This window comes from Microcaecilia unicolor, chromosome 1 (genome assembly GCF_901765095.1).
Source record: "Microcaecilia unicolor chromosome 1, aMicUni1.1, whole genome shotgun sequence".
Lineage (NCBI taxonomy): Eukaryota > Metazoa > Chordata > Amphibia > Gymnophiona > Siphonopidae > Microcaecilia > Microcaecilia unicolor.
The window spans coordinates 683,490,107-683,509,902 of NC_044031.1; the positions used below are offsets into that span (position 1 = coordinate 683,490,107).

General features: G+C 45.0%; 1 protein-coding gene across 3 annotated transcripts in view; it reads left to right on the plus strand.

Moving 5' to 3' along the window:
• The window catches only part of CPEB1 (cytoplasmic polyadenylation element binding protein 1), a 201,806-nt gene that overhangs the window by 41,777 nt on the left and 140,233 nt on the right, over window positions 1-19,796 (plus strand). For 2 of the 3 annotated variants that reach the window (XM_030187973.1, XM_030187981.1), the window contains exon 3: window positions 7,014-7,202. In XM_030187973.1, coding sequence (XP_030043833.1) covers window positions 7,014-7,202 — 189 coding nt within the window. Of the gene's footprint in view, window positions 1-6,628; window positions 6,805-7,013; window positions 7,203-19,796 lie in introns of those variants that run through there. The other variant, XM_030187988.1, reaches the window with a different exon arrangement.

The following is a 19,796-nucleotide window of genomic DNA, read 5'->3' on the forward strand; positions in this document are numbered from 1 at the left end:
AGTATCTTCGCTTTTCTGTGTGCTAGTCTTTCTGGAGAGCATCTGCTCGTTTCTTTTTAAGGAGAGCTGTGTTGGCTTACTGTTCTTTGGTGGTTAAAAAAAAAAGCTTTATAGCATTCTCATGCTATTCCCTAGTGCCTAAGTGTGGTGCAAGGCACATTAAGCATGTTGCACAGGCTTGTTAGTTTTTTAGTATCTGCTTAGGTTCCCAGGTGCACAGACCGTTTTTTCTTTCTGCTTTGCTACTGTATACTGGGTCTTTCTCAACCTTGCAAGGGCTCTTATTGGTTCTCTTGAGTTAGAATTCTCAGTCTCCCACTTGCTAGAAGGCGTACACAACCCATCAGTCACTCACTGGGCTTGTGGACTTCAACTTCAGCATGCAACAGCAGTTCCACCTCACAGCTCTGTGCCTTTTTGCCACCTTGGGGCATTCCAGCATGGGTGATTTTACCCTTCAGATTTAGTGTGTGCACTATTGGCCTTTGGGCCACTGTAGCCTTGCAGGTTGGAGTAGGTGCTGGGTGCCTGGCAGGTTGCAGCCTTCTGTTTTTGTTTCATTGGGTTTTTTTTTTTTTGCTGCTGATACTCAATGAATTGTCTGACCAATTTTCCACCCCCAGTATTGTCAAGCAGTTCTATCCATGGTGCTTTTCAGGATATACCAGGTTGGTGCCAGACACTTGTCCAACTTAGCCTTATATGAAAGAGGCTCTATGACACAGCAAGCACTTCCTAGTTTTTTGACACCTTGCCAATGGGTGGTAGGCTTCTGTGATGGCTGCAGATAGCGGTGAGGTGTTAAACTTAATCCATTTTCCACCAAACTCTAGACCAGGATTCCTCAAATTCCCTACCATCATGAAGCTGTTTTGACCACAGCTTAATACAGAATGGCCAGAGGTTCTACTCTCATAGCAGGGCCAAGGATTACTCCAGGTTTCCTGATCCCCAGAAAATCCATTCTTTGGACACCTTTCAAATTCAGAATGAACTTGCCACCACGTGTTGCTCATTGACCACAATGACTGGTTCTCCTCTCAAAGGATGCCTACACTCATATCCAGTACATTTCCACCATTGGAATGTCTTCTCTTTCCTCAACCATCAATACCACAACTCCTACAGCCTTAGTCTTCAAAGTGCCTTTCAGTTGGCACTCAGTTCCACAAATATGAGCACATCTTTCCATAGCTGGATGAGGACAGCAGGTATTGTATATGTGACAGACCACTAAAGACATCCTGCAGGCTTTATTTACCACCTTTTTTGAAAATAAATCAAACGGTGGTGTACAGTAATAAATCAAACATAAGCAATAGTTACACTAGTAAAAATTCTAATTCGAAGTATGGCATAGTATACTACTACTTAAAATGTCAACATATCTAATAGAGCATTTTAATAGCATAGGGGTATAAGCAAAGATGGACATGTTGGTAAGAGTAAGAATTTAGAAAATAAGGTGACTAAAAAAACATTGCACAGGAAGTCAAATGATTAAATGTTCTCTGCTAGGGTAGGATCATAAGACCTTTCACACAAATGGGGCTTGATATGAAAATAAGTACTGCTTAACCGCATTCATAGGTGGAAAACTGAGTTCCATTAACAGCTGAGATTCCAGAAAAAATTGGAACTTAGAAAAAATGCATACATTTGAATTTAACCCTTGCATCTATCGGTAACTAGTGGAACCTCAAAAGTAAAGCTCTATCAGTCTCTGGCCTCCAAAATTGAGCCGTGCTACAATATTCTGTATCTGCAACATCCAAAAGTGCTTTTGTGTACAGCCTGTATAAACGACATTGCAGTAGTCAACATTTGAGTGAGAGTGTCTGAACAGCTAACCTAAAGTGTCCTCATTCTTTATAGCCCTTAATTTCCTAAGCATACTAAATGAATTTTTCACCAGCTTATTTACCTTATGTTCTATTCAGAATACACAATACTCAAGTCTCAAATCTAAAATTTCCCTATAGCATGTAATGAATCATCATAATACCCAATGCACCAAACAGGTTTTTTTCCCCTCCCCCATTCAGTTTGTCTGCATGAGTTTACCCAACTTTCCACCAACTTAAACATTTCCTCATTTTTCCTATTCCCATTGTCATCTGGCATTAAAGGGAGCAATATTCAGATCTGCATAGATTTATTTATTTTCCTCTTATTCCCTAATGACCTCATGATGATAGGGGAGAGTGGTGAACCTTGTGGAAAACCACACTCTGTCCCCCAAATCAGGCAGTATTCCACCCATCTTTATGCTCATCTAGAAATGCAGTCGCTTTCTTTCTAGGAATAGCCTAGTGGTTAGTGCAGCGGACTTTAATCCTGGGGAACTGGGTTTGATTCCCAACTACTTGTGATTCTGGGCTAGTCGCTTAATCCTCCATTGCCCCAGGTACAAATAAGTACCAGTATATGTAAAAAGCTTTGAATGTAGTTTTAAAAAATTACAGAGAGGCAGTATATCGATTCCCTTTCCAAAAGACAATTTACTTGTTCCACATTCTGCGACTGCCTTTAGCAAAAAATGCACATAGGCCCACACCTGCTGTGGTTCGTTATCCTTCCTGTTCAGCTGCTTCTGTGCACTCTGCAGTGGGAGCATCACCAAGGTAATGGAAGGCACAGCTGCTAAACAACTCATGGAATACATGACACACTTGGTTTGAGGCGAACAGCTTCAAAACATACATCTACACAGATGATGCAACCATATGCGTCCCCTTATCTGACGACACGGCTGCCAAGAGAAATAAACGACAGGACAAAACAATGAATCTACCCAGTACACAACACTGTAATACCTATCATGTCTCCTCTCCCTCCATGCACCCCTGACCTGTTGGAACATCAACTGTTGGAGTCTACTTGTACATCTGAATTATATTTGTAGATACAATTTGACTTATCGGAACACCTGATGTCTATTTGTAGTTATGACTGAACATAATGTTTAATGATTGTTTGAACTGGACTGACAGAAGGAGGAGATAGTGGGAGCTGATTTTATAATATAAGTGAACATAATGTAAGCCATATAGAATGGAGTCCCCAGCTTGAATGTTTGTGGGGTATAAATCCAATAAAATATAAGCATTAACCATGAGTTACCAATTTGAACCACTGTAGCCCCAGCTTACCTTCACAACCAGTGCCTCTGGTGAGCTGGAGTGCACACCTCCATTGCCACATTCAAGGGGTGTGAACCTAGCAAAATAAGCTTTGTCTAGTACAGTGGTTCTCCAGACAGGTTTTCAGGATATCCCTAACAAATGTCACTTGTATGCCTGTCGCTTCCATGCTTGAAAACCCAACGTTTGTGGTCCCCAGGACAGGTTTGAGAACTACTGCTGTAGCACATTGTTCTGTGCCCTCAGGCTCTGATTACAAGCCAAGGTAGCTATCTGCACAGGCAACCAGGAGGCAACATTGTACATAACAGATGGAGTTTAGGCTCCCTGTGTCTCTACCAGGAGGCAAGACAATCTGGCTTCTGCCATTCAGGTGGCTTTACTGCCAGGAATACACAACCAGGTTGTAGATTTGACTTAGTTGGAAACTTTCTACAAGTGGTCCAACATCACTGTGCTTGTGGCAGTTTGACCTTGACTTGTTCCTCACACTGGGGAATGTCATACAGCCAGGCCCTTACAGGGTAGCACATGTATTCACCATCTTCTGGACCCAGACTTCTGTTCTCCCCCCCCCCCCCCCCCTTGCTTGTCCAGGCAAGTGATTCCCTCGCATGTTATCTTGGGTAGAGCAGAGCCAGCCCCACTGGGACATCAGACATCTGTACCTCTGTCAACTGAGCCTGTCTGTCACAGCTTAGAGACTGCCCACTAGACATGGGCAAACTTCAAGTATCGCATAATTAGATCTTGTGGCAGCAAGAAGATCATATCAGTTCAAATGGACTTGTTTCATGTTAATGTGCTATATATCTCATATTTCAAACTGGCGTCAAGTTGGTGAACCTGTCGGCCATCACGGCTTGTGATCAGTAGATAGAAAAATCTCTTCTCCCCCCCCCCCCCCCCCCCACTTGTATCATGAAAGGCCTTAATATAACCCACTACCTTAGGACCTTAATGTTATCCTTGCACAGCTCTTAAGGGGTCTCTTCCCTTTCCTAACAGTAATCTTTTGTACTATTCCAGACTCCCTCCCCAAATTATCAGATGACAGCAACTAGCCCCTATGGCTGTTTGGTTTTTTTTTCCCCTGGGCCTGCAAGACTTGTATACATTGGACTGTAGATGGTGCTGTCTTCTATTCATCAGACTTCACAGCTGGCTTTTACCTTTAATGCCAACAATCCCAGCTGCTCTGCCACTAAATGCACCATATCTGGGCATTGGTTTGTATTACCATCTGGTATTAGCTATCTTAACCAACTGCCAGCTAAAGTTGGAACACATGATATTGGGGCCATAGCAGTCTCTGCTATTCCAAGTTGTCTCCATGCATTTACCTGCAGAGAACACTACATGGTCATCAGTTCATACCTTTTTTTACCAGTCACTACTGCTCAGACTCCCATGTTTGCACAGGCTGCAGCTTTCTCCATCCACACCATCCTTGTCCAGGTCTTCCAGCAGGCCACCAAACATAGCAACCCTCCCAACTTTCCTGCCCTTTGCCCCACCAGAGCAGTGCAGTATTAATCCTGTACTCGAGTAGCTAAGGTTTGGACTGAAGGGGGAGGTGCTCTACTGAGTACAGCAATGCCAATACGTGATCACAAGAAACCAAAAAGCTGCTCTTCAGTTAGAGGAGAGCACTAGCACACTGGATCCATATGTCTGTCTCCTTGTGTACTGAATACCTGTTAGAGGTAAGCAGCTCTACTGCTAACTTCCAAAATTAGTATTACTGTCTTTGAAGGTGCTGAAGAATCTCCTGCCAAAGTAAAGACAGGATAAGTTCAGTATTCATTATCCTGCTAAACCAGCCCAGACTAGTGGGGTTTGACTCCTTTCCAGCAGATGGAAGCAGAGAAATTTGATTTTAATGCCACTATAGCAGGTTATGCAGGCAGGATTCTGTTTCTATGCTTCTGCCATGCAGTACTCAGTGCTATCCAACCTGCCACCCTCCACCAAAGCTGTGAAGACAAATTTGCCTTTCAGGTGTGATGACTTAGGCTTTGTGTCAATGGATGCTCATGATCCTTGAGCATCCATTAGAACTTCAGCCATCTTTGGGTTCATGCCTTCATTTCTTGTAACATTTTCACAATGGATCACCTAGGCAGTATCCTGCTTTGTGTCCAGCTTAACTGAATCGGCCTCCTGGTTTATAGCATGAGGGTTTCATTTGTAACTGTCCATGAAATGTTCTCTGGCCACCATGGCAGCAGTGGGCCTAAAACACCAGCTGCCTCCAAGAACCTGATTAATTTGAACCCTGACTTTTGGCAGCCAGGTGGTGCTTGTGAGCAGTGATTTTAACACCTCCCTCTCACCTTCAAATCATGGACCAAATACTGCAGACTGCTCCTCTGCATTGTAGGCCACAACACTGGCAAGTGTGACCAGGCTAGCCTCTCCTGATGAAAATTAGGAGTACTACCATTTCATTGCTTTTGACGTGTGAAACGTGGTTTCCTTAGCGTCCCTCCGGACCGGCCCAGGAATGGACTGATGGGTTGTGCACGCCTACCAGCAGGTGAGGCGTGCACAACCCATCAGTCCATTCCTGGGCCGGTCCGGAGGGACTAAAGGAAAGCAAATTAACAGGTAAGGTCTAATTTCTCCTTAGTATTTATTTTTCTTTTTTAATCAGCAAGCGCACAACTTATAATTCAGGGGTTATTTAACAGGTGTTACATGAATGTAATTCATGAAATCAAGACTGCTTATAAGGAAAACCAACCTAAGCCCTAGTCTCTGGAAGACTAAGGCCTTAATTATGATTTCCTCCACTCCCCCCCCCCCCCCCCCGGTTTAATTCTGAAGTTATTTTAAAAATCCCAAAGAAACAAAATACCACCCCTCTCCCCATCCTCCCTGTAAAAACAATAATTAAAATCGCCAATTTATGCTGTTGGTGAAACGGTTTAAACACAGTATCGGTCACTAATTTGCTGAATTATGAGTAAGGCTGCTTATGTGGTAGGGATCCACAGACTAGTCCCGAAGTTTGGTTTTCTGTTTATAGTTCAGTTGCCTGTTCTTCCTTTATAAATAGGAGCCCTGTGCTGTAGGACATCCTTCTGCAACAAGGATCCAAAATAACTCCAAAAACATGCAACTTCCATAAATAAGCTTGTTGTGTAATCCTTGTCTTGCTTTCTCTGCCTTCATAGTATCCCATCTGTTTCAGAGTGGCCTGCAACATAACACCCTTCTGCAGTTTAGGGTTTGTTTTTGAAGGTTATCCATATTACTCATTGGTAAACAATGCAGAGTCAGTGAGGCAACAGTGGCCAAGTTGAAGCAAACAGATTATGCTTGCAGAATTGTGAAGCTGTTTGGTTGCTGAATCAGGGCTGGAGGCAGGAACTGGAGTCCGTCCAGACCTAGTGTTTTTTGATTTGGGGGAGGGGCCTAGAAGGGAGAGCTGGGTAGCATTGAACTGTCTGATCAGCCTTTCTGTTGCTGCTGCTGTGATTTCTTCCTGTACAGATCCTGTTGGCTCTGCTGTTTCTGCATTGTGTACTGGCATGGATTCGCCTTGCCTGTTATAATTTTTTTTTCTTGTCTCCTTTTGGGTATATTTTTGTAGCTTAATGTTTTTTTCATAATTTCATTCTGTTGCATGGCAAAGTGATGTCACCAGCAGCAGAATGTAAGAAAAGCAGCTTTATCACATTCTGGCACCGTTAGTAATGCAGATAGGCTAGGAAAGAGTGGGTGGGTTTTTGTTTATGGATGTATGGCATTTCTACCCATGGAAGGGGTACACAGCTGATTAGTAGTGACATTACTGTTCAGTGGGACTTTGGGTGTGACACTCGTGCAAACTTTAAAATTCCGGCTTCTGTCTGGTCTAAGTAGACTTGCAAGACACCGAAGGAGCTGTTGCAAGCAGGATGCTTTTCCCTACCTCTGTGCAAGACTCTCCTCGTGGCCTTCCAGACACAAATGACCTGTGCCTTGGCCTGCAGTCTCTCAGCATGTCGGGGTGGGATAGACCATGGAGCACCCAGGACTCTGAAACTGCAACACAGACCAGCACACCATCCGGTAAGATACAACTGCTATTAAGTGTTCTTCAGTCTTGGGGCCTCTCCCTTTTTCATATCTTCCCTGCCCTCCCTCAACTTGAGGAACTGATCCCCATACTGTAGTGTGGTTTTTATACATTTACAACAAGGAAACTAATATTCATATTGAAAGTACTTTTTCAGAATACAACACTGTACAAAGCACACTAACTTCTTTCTGTATGTTCCCGGTATTTTTGCAGTGCCTTTCCAGATTTAGCTAGTTTATATAGCAGGTGGAATAGTAGGAGTAAAATACATTTTGCAATGGAAGTAATCTGTAGTGCAAAAAAATTGAAATGGAGATAATTTGCAAGAGCAGCCATTGATGCTAACTAGGGCAGGTTTGGTTAAATTGCTAGTCAGGAAGTCTACATGTACACCCTTTTGAGTGGAGGAGTAGCCTAGTGGTTAGTGCAGTGGACTTTGATCCTGGGGAACTGAGTTTGATTCCCACTGCAGCTCCTTGTGACTCTGGGCAAGTCACTTAACCCTCCATTGCCCCTGGTACAAAATAAGTACCTGAATATATGTAAAACGCTTTGAATGTAGTTGCAAAAACATCAAAGGCAGTGTATCAAGTCCCATTTCCCTTTTGTAGTAAGGCTTTTATAAATCTAATATGTATTCATCAGTACTCAAAATGTACCTCTTAAAGGTAGGTACATCTTTATATAAAACAAATCTGAAAATCTCTTCACAATGCAGTGATGGCCATAGGTCTTGGGCCATTTAATACTGAAGCAAATAACATGTGAAGTTGTCAGGTAAACCAGTTCCAGTTAAACTAACAGAAGGTTTTGCCATAAAGCTACCAGGCAGTCTATTTTAAATGTATGTTAAATTATATGAACTTGTGAATAGCAATCGCAGCCATGTTGGAACAGTATCCAAATATTAGATGGTAGTTAGCTATTTTCACCTGTCTTACTGTTCAGTCTGAAAAGATCTGCATTGTGGAATATTTTGGAAATTCATCTTAAAATTGCAAATGCAGAAGAAACTACCACTGTAAGGGTTTCCTCTTCGGTAGTTAAATCGGTGATTTCAAGAAATATCTGCTGATTTTTAATGCCACCTTAGTCCTGAAACTTATACTATGATGGATGATGGCTGTGACATGGGCATCCAGCAAACCTCTGCAGTTATGGATTGGCCCAAGTATGAAGCTTTGGGAATATTGGCAGAGTAATCTTATTTTTTTTTCTCCTTTTTTGTCTGTTTTATGGCATGTACTTTAACTACTGTGGCCCTTGCTGGGCAGGACCTTTCAAAGGATAGAGCATGGAGGTCCAGTGATCTTGGTAGTACAAATACCAGACACAGGACACAGCTTGACTCTCGAGCAAATGAGGTTACAAAAGAAGATAATTCCATTAAGGGAATAACCATGTTGATAGGGAGTTCAACCTATTTGGCATTCATCCGGTTGTGGCAGACATTTGAAGCTTGGTGTCTGAAGCATCAGGGGATCCCTCTGAGGGGTTCCTGCAGGATAGTCGGGACAGGAGCTGGCCTTGGCCTCCCTCAAGGTACATGATCTTTGGCCTATTTAGAGAGGTTTGGTTCTCATCACATGGGATGCCCAAGGAGAGTAAAATTGCTGAGATTCCCACTACACCCATAGTTCCACCTTGGATGTAAATCTAGTATCAACAGTGGAGGAGTGGCCTAGCGGTTAGAGCACAGGTTTTGCAATCCAGAGGTGGTCAGTTCAAATCCCGCTGCTGCTCCTTGTGATCTTTGGCAAGTCACTTAATCCTCCATTCCTTAGCGTCCCTCCGGACCGGCCCAGAATGTGACTAATGGGTTGTGCACGCCTTCCAGCAGGTGGAGACTGAGAAAAAACTGTGACTAGCGAGCCAATAAGAGCCCTTGCCAGCCAGAGAGAGATCCAGTAATCTCAGTCTCCAGCAGGTGGAAGGTGGTGAGTCCTTCAGTCTCATTAATTTTCTTTTCTCTATTGTCTTTTTTTTTTTTTTTCTTAAAAGGTTTTCTCCTGTGCTTTTGGTTTAAAAAAAAAAAAAAATGAAAAAGGAAACAATAAAGCGATATGCTTTCAGGCACTCACCCTTTGTTGGCAATGTGCCGGTGGCTGCTCAGGTTTTTTGGATGCACAGTTTAGGTACTGCTTTTCTTCTGCTTTGGTACTCTATTACTGGATCTTTCTCTGGCTGGCAAGGGCTCTTATTGGCTCGCTAGAGTCAATTTTTTTTCTCAGTCTCCACCTGCTGGAAGGCGTGCACAACCCATCAGTCACATTCTGGGCCGGTCCGGAGGGACTAAAGGAAAGCAAATTAGCAGGTAAGGCCTAATTTACCCTTGCCTCAGGTACAAACTTAGATTGTGAGCCCTCCTGGGACAGAGAAATATCCAGTGTACCTGAATGTAACTCACCTTGAGCTACTACTGAAAAAGGTGTGAGCAAAATCTAAATAAGTCTTAGTGAAGTTTTTAATGCTTGTGATTTTGTATGTTTGTGTATGTTAACTTTTCTGTTAGCTGGTTAGGTTTAAATGGGGTATAAACTTAAAAAAAAAAAGTGGCCTCCTACAAAAGAGCATGACATAGAAGGCTATTTCTAGTGGCTATTCCTTCAGCAAGGAGAATTTTGGAACTGCCGGCATTGTTCAGGAAACTCTAGTTTTCTAGAGAAGGCAATAGGGGTCTGTTTTCCTTGAAGATCTAGTTTTGGGGGAGGCAGGAGGGAGCAAAGAACAAACGGCTACATTGTATGTCAGAAGTGTGTTAAGTGACCTCAAGAGGCATTTAGTCAAATTGTCTTGATCCTTTTGGAGGACAAAAAGCAGCATATAAGGCAAAAATAACTTAATGGATCTAGATGGACTAGAGATCATTATCTGTTACTATGATCAAGAGACAATCACTTCAACATGCAGTTCTCTGTTTAAGGTGCATTTGACCGGGGGCAGGAAGTCTCCTGGGTACAGCATAACCTTAGCTTCCACTTCTCCCCCCCCCCCTCCTCCCCAAGGACATTTGCAAGGTGGCTACTTAGGTCAGCTTGTATTCCTTTGAAGTATTATCAACCTAGATCAGTGATGGCGAACCTTTCAGAGACCAAGTGCCCAAACAGCAACCCAAAATCGAATTATTTATCGCAAAGTGCCGGTACTCATTATGGGTGGGGTCACCACATGACTCCACCCCTATGATAGCCACACCCCTTACACCAGCCATGGCGCATATAAACAGACATCATTGAAAATATTATACTAGTGTAGGAGAAAAAAATAACATGATTTTCTTTCATTATAAATCATTTCTGTAAGCTGTGTTACCCAGTATACCCAGTGCAAAATAAGACAGCAGATGTAAATTCTCAAATTGGACATATTCCAAACACTAAAATGATTTTTTCTACCTTTGTTGTCTGGTGACTTTCTTTTTCTGATCATGCTGGCCCAGTATCCGATTCTGCTGCTATCTGTCCTCTTAACTCCGTTTCCAGGGCTTCCTTTCCATTTATTTCTTTACTTTCCTCCTTTCTTCTTTTTCTTGCCCTCCACCCATGTCCAGCCACCTTCCCAGCACCCAACATCAGGCCTCCCTCCCGCCCATCCTCCCTCCCAGCACCAGGAACCCCCCTCCTCCTTTGAAATTTAAAAAGCGTACCATCCTACTCCTTGGGGTAGGGGGGACCACAGCTTGAGACAGAAAGGAAGGCCGAAGGTGCACCGCACGAAGAACACGCGTTTTGCTGCCGACGCACACCGCCTTAACCCCTAGGAGTAGGACGGTACGCTTTTTAAATTTCAGAGGGGGGGGGGGTTCCTGGTGCTGGGAGGGCGGGCGGCCTGATGCTTCTTTGGTTGGAGGGGAGGGCAGGAGGGATGCCGAACTGGTGCTGGGAGGGAGGGGGAGTGGGCGGACCAGCGATGGCGCGTGTGCCATAGGTTTGCCATCACCGACCTAGATGTTAATGCTCAGCAGGATGTGGCGTTAGTGAGCTTTAGCCACAGGATCAGTGGCTCACTTAGGACACTGCTTTGGTACTTCAGGCATCTGGACTGGTCTAACGGGATGCTAAGGAAGGTCTTGCCTGCTAATTTTCTTTTGTCCCTTCAGAACCCACCTGGGTTCAACTGAAGCTGCATTCTTACCAGTAAGGTTTTAGGGAAGCATGGCAGGGGAAAGTTTAAAGGAGGAGCAGCCCTGGTTCTGTCTATTGCTGAAGCAAAATTCTAGCTGGCTGTGATCTGCACAGGATCTACTTAATAGAATTTTGAAGCCAGTAGTTCAGTATCAGTAGGAGTGTATAAACTACTACTACTTAACATGTCTAGAGCGCTGACTAATGTAGGGGTTCTCTGGACACAAGCCTATTTTGGTTTTCAAAATATTCACAGTAAGGGTTCCGGTGACGTCACGGACCTGAATGGACGCCTGAGCCCATAGCTCCGTGCTCCCCTGCGATAAAAATTGCATTTAGCGCGGATACCCGAACCTGGCTTCGCATCAGAATAGCCACATAGAAAAGTACTGAATCCGGACACACCATGAGCAAAGCTACAGCAACTCAGTTGCGCGATGGCGAGATGCTCGGCGCGACAGCAGGCCAAGAGTCGAGTACGCCACGTGTCATCGGCCCCGGGGCCCTCATCGGGATCAGAGTCTGCCTCCTCGCAAGCCGAACCGCGGAGACCTGCCCCTAAAACAGGCTTTACCAAAGAGATGGCTAAATACCTGGAGGAGATCCGAGCGGAGATCAAGACGTCCAAAGTAGAAATTCTTGAACATGTTGACGCCATTAGCCTCGATCTCCGCGAGCTGGGGGGCAGGGTCGAGGCATTGGAGGAGCGTGCAGACGAGCAGGTCGAGAGCAGAGGCCATGGACGCTCGCTTTCTGCAACTGGCAGAGCAGTCAGAAGAGTTACAATACAAAATAGACGACCTCGAGAACCGAGGTAGGAGACAAAACCTCCGGTTCCGAGGGGTTCCTGAAACGGGCAATATGGAGGACGTGCCCAAAATAGCACGCTTGCTGTGTGAGAAGATTTTGGGGGAACAACTTGACCCAGAGGTGGCTTTGTTTGAACGCGCACATAGATCGCTTGGGAAGCCAGCAGACAACAAACCCAGAGATATAATCGTGAAATTCACATCCTATGTGCTCAAAGAGAAAGTATGGTTAAAAGCGCGCCAAAATCCACCATTGGAGTACAATGAGGCGAAGGTGTCTGTTTACCAAGATCTGTCATTGTTCACCCTAGCGCAGCGGCGTGAACTACGACCAGTGTTGGCAATCCTGCAAAAAGAAAAGATTTCTTACAGATGGGTATTCCCTTTTGCTTTGAGTTTTATGTTCAGTGGAAAACAGCGTCGATTCCGAAAACTCGCGGAGGCGTGGAAGTTCCTGCACGAGGTGGGACTGACCCAAGCATCGGTGCCTCCGGGAGACCTGGCTCCTTCGACCAAAGCCAAATTGCAGAAGTGGAATAGAGTGCCTCAGAAGTCCCAGAATCGGGGAGCTAAGATATGACTTTTTGGTTTTCATTTTCTCTCTCATTATTTCTTCGTCTTGGCTGCAGATGCCAGTTAAGGTGGTGAGAAGTTAGTGCTGATTCAGGGGCTTTTTTTTTTTTTTTTCCTCTTCTTACAGTGTTTAAAGAGTTACTTGATGTTGTGCTATTATGAAAGTGGCAAGGGCTTTAGAGGGTGGGTAGCGCAAAATAGTTGGCGGGAATACAGATTCTGTATTATAGAAGCGGGCAGGGGGGAAGTAATCGGGGTAGGTGGGACAGGTATGGCTGTTTGGTTCATGTGGGGTACGCTGGGGGCCCCTTTTTCCCAACCAGGGCTTATAGTTCTGTTTGGTGGGGGTGTTAACCTGAAGGGGGTCAGGAGGGAAGGGAAAGGCGGGGGGTGGGGAAGGGGAGGGAGTGGACCTCGACCATCATGGGGGAAAGCGGTTTATTTCAGGGAAGTAACACTGGCAAGTGGGAGGCGGGTTGTACACAAGGGAAGAGAAAGATGTTTGATGTTCAATATCACTATGTGCTGTAATTATCCTCAGAAATGAGTGCTGATTTGAAAGTATTGTCTTACAATGTAAAAGGATTGAATATGCCTCAAAAGAGACAAAAGTTTTTTAAGGAGCTGCAGCAGCTTAAGCCACACATAGTCCTTTTGCAGGAGACACACTTGCGTCGCCAGCATGAGAGGTTTCTCTCCTGCACGGGCTACCCGGGGGCATACTTTGCGTCCGCAGAAGCATCTAAAAAAAGGGGGGTGGCAATCTTGCTACACACCTCGGTGGCGGCACAGGTAATACACATTAAGAGGGACCCAGGAGGGCGTTTTTTGTTTCTTCACTTACAAATTGATCAGGCTGACTTAACGATTGCATCCATATATGCTCCAAATAGTGGTCAGAGGGAATTTTTTGAGAGGGTGCGGAATTCCTTGGTAACATTTGCCAAAGGCTCAATAATAATGGGTGGTGATTTCAACTCAGTAATGAATCCCGGGCTGGACCGTACGGGAGCCGCTAGGACGGAGGGGAAACGAGAGACCGCGGCATTGGAGTCCATGGCTTATTCTTTAGGAGTGTTGGATCTCTGGAGGCTGACCCATAAGGCTGAGAGGGATTATACCTTCTATTCATCAGTGCACAATTTATACTCACGCATAGATCACATCTTTGTAGACACCAACTTAGTGGAAAGGGGGCCAGAGGCAGGAATAGGCAACATAACACTCTCAGATCATGCTCCAGTTTGGGTCTCCCTGCCATATGTAAGGGCTGAAATCAAAGATAGGAGGTGGACACTAAACGTTAGTTTGCTGCAGGAGGAGGAGGTGGTGGGCTATAGAAGCATGCTAAAAGAATACCTGGATCTTAACATAGACTCTGGGCCTCCACTTCAGGTAGTGTGGGATGCCATGAAGGCGGTGTCCAGAGGCTACTTTTTGAAATTGGCCAGTAGACGCTCCAAGGCTCGGAAGGCACAAATAGCGGCCTGTTTAGAGAAGATACATAGTTTGGAAGCCCAGCATAAGGCAAAACGGTCTCCCCAAGTCTGGCACGAGTTGAGTAGAGAGAGACTGTTGTTGGACTCTATTTACTCTGAATACCTCAGTATGTTACAGGCGAAGCATAGGGCAGGGTCTTATGAGTTCGCGAACAAAGCGGGCCGTCTCTTGGCTATACGGATGCGTAGGCAAAACGTTGACCGAACGGTTAGGCAGGTGCGAGATGCTAGAGGCAACGTGTTGCGAACTTCTTCGCGGGTGCGCGAGCGATTCGGGGATTTTTATCGAACACTTTATGCGCAGGAGATTAATCCTTCAGTAAAGATTATAGAGAACTACTTGAGGGAGAGTGAGCTTCCCACACTGACTTATCAACAACAAGCAGTGCTAGACAAACCAGTTACTCCTTTGGAAATCCAGGAGGCTATCCACAGTCTGCCTTCTTATAAATCCCCAGGGCTAGATGGGTTCCCTAACGAGTTCTACAAGAGGTTTGCAGCTGAGTTGGCGCCACTTCTTGCGGACATGTTTAATCAGGTAGGAGTGGGGAGGACCCTGCCCCCAACCATGATGGAGGCCTGGATAGCGGTGTTACCCAAACCGGGCAAAGACCACGAAGACTGTGGCTCCTACAGGCCCATCTCAGTTTTAAACGCCGATGTTAAAATTCTGGCAAAAGTATTGGCGAATAGGTTAGCACCCCTGCTCCCGGTTCTCATACATCCAGACCAAGTGGGCTTTGTATCCCATCGAAAGGCTATGGATAATATCAGGCGAACGCTGGACCTTATGTACCTTGCTAAACGAAATCAGAAGCCTCTGTGTCTTCTTAGCTTGGACGCAGAAAAAGCTTTCGATCGGGTTCATTGGACCTTCATGTACAAAGTACTGGAGACTCTGGGTTTTGGGGTGCAGTTTAGGGCTTGGATACAGGCTTTCTATACGTCCCCTAGTGCCTGCGTGAGTTAACGGTGGTAATTCGGAGTTGTTCCAGCTCTTTAGAGGCACAAGGCAGGGCTGCCCTCTGTCCCCCCTTCTATTCGCCATGGTCATGGAGCCGTTTGCCTCACGCCTGAGGCTCGATCCGGAAATCTCGGGAGCTAGAGTGGTGGAAAGAACACACAAATTAGCCTTATTCGCGGATGATGTCTTGTTGTATGTAACACGCCCACAAGTCACGTTCCCAAAACTCAATCACCTTATCGAAGAGTACTCGGCAGTATCGGGGTTCAGGGTAAACATGGCCAAGTCAGAAGCATTGAATGTGACACTGTGTGGGGAGGAGGTGGAGTCCCTGAAGGCAACTTTTCCCTTCAAATGGGCTAAAAAGCAAATCGGATATTTAGGGGTCAATTTGACCCCCGACCTTTCGGAGCTTTTCTCGGCTAACTATAAAGGTTTGGCAAGGAACATAGCGGTAGATTTGGAGCGGTGGGGGGACTTGGAGGCCTCATGGTTTGGACGGATAGCCATTGTAAAGATGAATGTTCTCCCCCGTCTCCTGTACCTGTTCCAAGTGCTGCCTGTGTTGATGCCCAGGCGATTCCTAAAGATGTTGCAGGATCGTATAGTGCGCTTCGTCTGGGCAGGAAAGCGACCTAGGCTGTCGCGCGCCCTCCTTTATCAAGAAAGGAAGAGGGGAGGGATGGGCGTTCCAAACCTCACATGGTACTATCGGGCGGCACAGGGCAAGGCGGCGGTCGAATGGTATCAGGCCTATCCAGATAAACAGTGGGTACAGTTGGAGCAGTACTCGGTTGGTGTCAGGCCGTTGGAGGCACTCATGTGGTTGCCACGCCCCTTTAGATCGCTGGGAGAGCATGAATGCCCGGCAGTTGGTGTTACCCTTCACTATTGGGATAGTCTATTTCCACAGAGTAAGTGTGTTTTATCGCGTCTGTCCCCAATAGCATACAACCCTTTATTTCTGCTTGGCAATGAGAAGGGGACCTTCACTAGATGGTACGGGCTGGGGGTGAAAGCGTGGGGGCAACTGTATGAAGCTGAATCCCTAATTTCCTTCTCAGCACTACAGGTTATGTACCCGGTGGAGGAGAGGGATGAGTTCGCTTATCGTCAGCTGGCACACTTCCTCCAGACTGAGGCAATTACACGGGTGATCAAGCGGGAAAAAACACCACTAGAGGAAATTTGTGAAAAATGTTATGTCACGGGGATTGATTGGGAGCCTGTATGGTTGTATAAGTAGGCGGGCTCCCTGCTACAGGAAACACAGGAAAAGCTGGGAGGGAGAGCTTGGTGTGGCCCTGGGGGAGGCCCGGTGGGAGAGAATAGAACGGACGGTGGCGAAAGTGTCAATCCATGTACCGCTTAAGGAAAATGCGGTGAAGGTGCTGTACCGATGGTACCTTACTCCGGACCGCCTTCAGCGCATATACCCAGATTTGACGGGGCTGTGCTGGAGGAGGTGTGGTCAAAAAGGCACAATGGGGCATGTGTGGTGGAGCTGTGTCAAAGTGAAAGCCTTTTGGAAAACTGTTCACAGTAGGCTGCAGCATTGGGTGGGCCGTTCAATTGCCTGGACCCCAGAGGTTTTTCTTTTTTCTGTACAGGTAGTAGGTCTTACAACACATCAACAAGCGTTGGTGAGGCAGGCGGTGGGAGCTGCCCGGGTAGTAATAGCCTCACACTGGAAACAAGTGGGGGTCCCATCAATTGCGAAGTGGCATAATAAATTGCGATGTGTGTGTGAAATGGAGAGACTTGTAGCAGAGCGGAAACATCAAAAGAGTAAATGGTATTTGACCTGGAAATTCTTTCTCAATGATGTGAACACAGCCTAGAGTTATGCTGGTGCAAATGTATGGATGGAAGAGTATAGTGTATTCCCCATAAGGTGGGGAGGGTAGGGTTGGGGGGGATTTTTTTTTTTTTTTTTCTTTTGGAAAATATGGGGAAAAGAAAAAGGGAAAAAAAAAAAATTAAAGAAGTCAACAGAGGTTATTTGAATGTTGTTATAATATAGAAAGCATCTTGTTGGAATGTTTGTCACATGGCCATATAAGTGCACTGATGGATTGTATTTTGAACAAAATGTATTGCATAAATGTTCAATAAAGACTTCACATAAAAAAAAAAAATATTCACAATAAGAATGCGAGAGGTTTGCATGCATGGCTTGTATGAAAATCTCTGATGTATATTGTGGGTATCCTGAAAACTTGACTGGCTTGGGGTGTCCTAAGGAAAAAAAAAACCCCAGATAAGACTTATTGTTCTATGCCAGCTTTTCAGCTGAAAGGATTCAAGATACTCACTGGAGCAAGACCTTCAAGCCCTGAGTAGGGAGCTCCCTCCCTCTTGGATTGGCACCAGCTTTGTCTTCCATCACTACACTTGTACACTTATCCCAGGTCTGCCACAGGAGCAACCTTCCCAGAGGTTCTGTTTTAACTGCAGCAGGGTGATCACATTCAAGTCTTTAATTTTGTTTCTCTTAGATCTCCATCTTTCCTTGTTTTTCCACATTTCTTCCCCCTGAAGCCCCCCCCCCCCCCCCCCCGGTCATCTGTATAGGTTACATTTTCTTCTTCATCTTATCTGCTCTTTCCTCCTACTCACATTCCCTTTAATCCTTGCCATTCCCACTCTTCTTTCCCCACACCTCTATAATTCCTTCATCTTGTACCCCTCCTCCACCTTCCCTCCTTGTTAATTTTCCTCAAATCGCTCGCTCATCCACTTCTCCCCTCTTACTTTACCAACTCTTCCCTCAACCTTCCCACTTCTACTTTGTCCTCTGTTATTGTTCCCTCCTTCCTTCCTCTGGGGGCACTCTTCCTTTCCCACCTGCATGATAGCCCAGCACCTTTCCTTTTCATACCTCTCTGCTGGGGCAGTGACTTTATGTGAAAGTAGTAACAATCATCTTCAGCCTTCACACCTGTGCAGTCTATCCCCATGTGGCAAAAAAAAATACGTGTCTGTGAGGTGGGACAGCAGAGTCTTCAGTGGCACAGGAATGTGAAGACTCCAATTACTATAGATTTTAAATAAGTTGCTGCCCTGGTAGGAAGGGAGATATGAAAGGGAAAGACCCCAGGCTGTCATGCAGGTGGAGGACAGCATTAAAGAACAGTATCGGCAAAATTAAGAATGCCAGCTCAAAGTGTATGTGTGTGGGGGGAGTGGTTCAACATTGCCTCCCATCCTCCAAATTACACCCTTATGCAGGAGGTAGGTTCAGAATATAAGCTCAATATAAAATTTTCAGGTAGAAAGTTAGTCTCACACAGTAGCATCGTTAAATGCTCTGTTCATGTGCAGGGTCCAGATGCAGGCAGAGCTGTGGAGTCAGAATGAATGAGAGGATGGCACAGGGAAGGAGGAGAGTTTTATATAACAGGCCTCATTTTGGGTAATGAGGAAGCCTAATCTGAAGAGATGGATGCTACCTGAATCTGGCTGCAGGTTTTCCTTTTGCTAAACGAGTAGCTTTTAAAGTAGATCCTGGAGGAAGCAAACAGTTCAGAAGTGCATAGTTTGGCATAAAGTGTATTCAAGTGTTATCGGAAAAATGCTGACATCACAATCTCTCAAAACATTCTAAAGGAAGTGCATTTAACTAACAGATATTCCGTATTGCCCTATCTGAAACAGTTTATGAAAGCAGACAAGACTTTAAAATGTCTGCATCTTACATTGGATCCAGTGGAAGGACACAATGTAAATTGAGAGGGGTTAAACAGATCTTCATGAGGCTGAGAAGGCTTTTACAAACGGATGTTTTTTTTTTTTTTTACTAACCACTTGAATTGTCATGTCTTCACATGCTCTCACATATTCCGGTAGAGCGTTCCACAAGGATGGGGCAGTGAAGGAGAAAGCTCATTGTTTGTCTCGATGTAATTGGATGTCTCGGATCTTAGCGTTCACTTGGGTTTGTATGATGGGGCATTTCAGAAGTAGGTTGGGGCAGCCCTAAATATATGTTGATGTGTCAGCACAAGAGACTTGAATTGCACTCCGTATGATACAGGAAGCCAGTGCCGTTTTTAATGTTGGAGTGATGTGCTCAGACTTTGAGATTCATGTGATCAATTGTGCAGCTGCGTTTTGGAGGAAATGTAGAGCTTCCATTTGGGAAGCTGGTATGCCCAGAGATGGCGAATTGCAATAATCAATTTTTTTTTTTTCAGTACCAAGCTCTGGACAATTATTTGAAAGTCAGAAGGTGTTACCATGCCTTTCAACTTGCTTTAACACACACAATTGAAAAAAAAAGAATCGTATGCTCTGTTTTTTTGTATTGTCAAACTGGGGTCTAGGAAAAATCCCAGATTATAGACAAAGTGCTTCATGGTTACTTTTACCTTGATATTCAAATATTGTCGGTGGAGATGAGTCGGGGGTTCTGCAAACATGCAGTATTTCTATCTTTGCAACGTTTAATGACCAGTTTTTTGCTTGTTTCATCTGGCCAACAATTGTTCCAGATGTTGTGTTTTTTTTTTTTTTAAACCAGGGTCACGAATTGTGGTGGTTTTTATAAGCTTTACATTTTTAAACCAAGAATTTATACTTGTACAGAAAAGTGTTCTCATTAAATCAGGGAAGC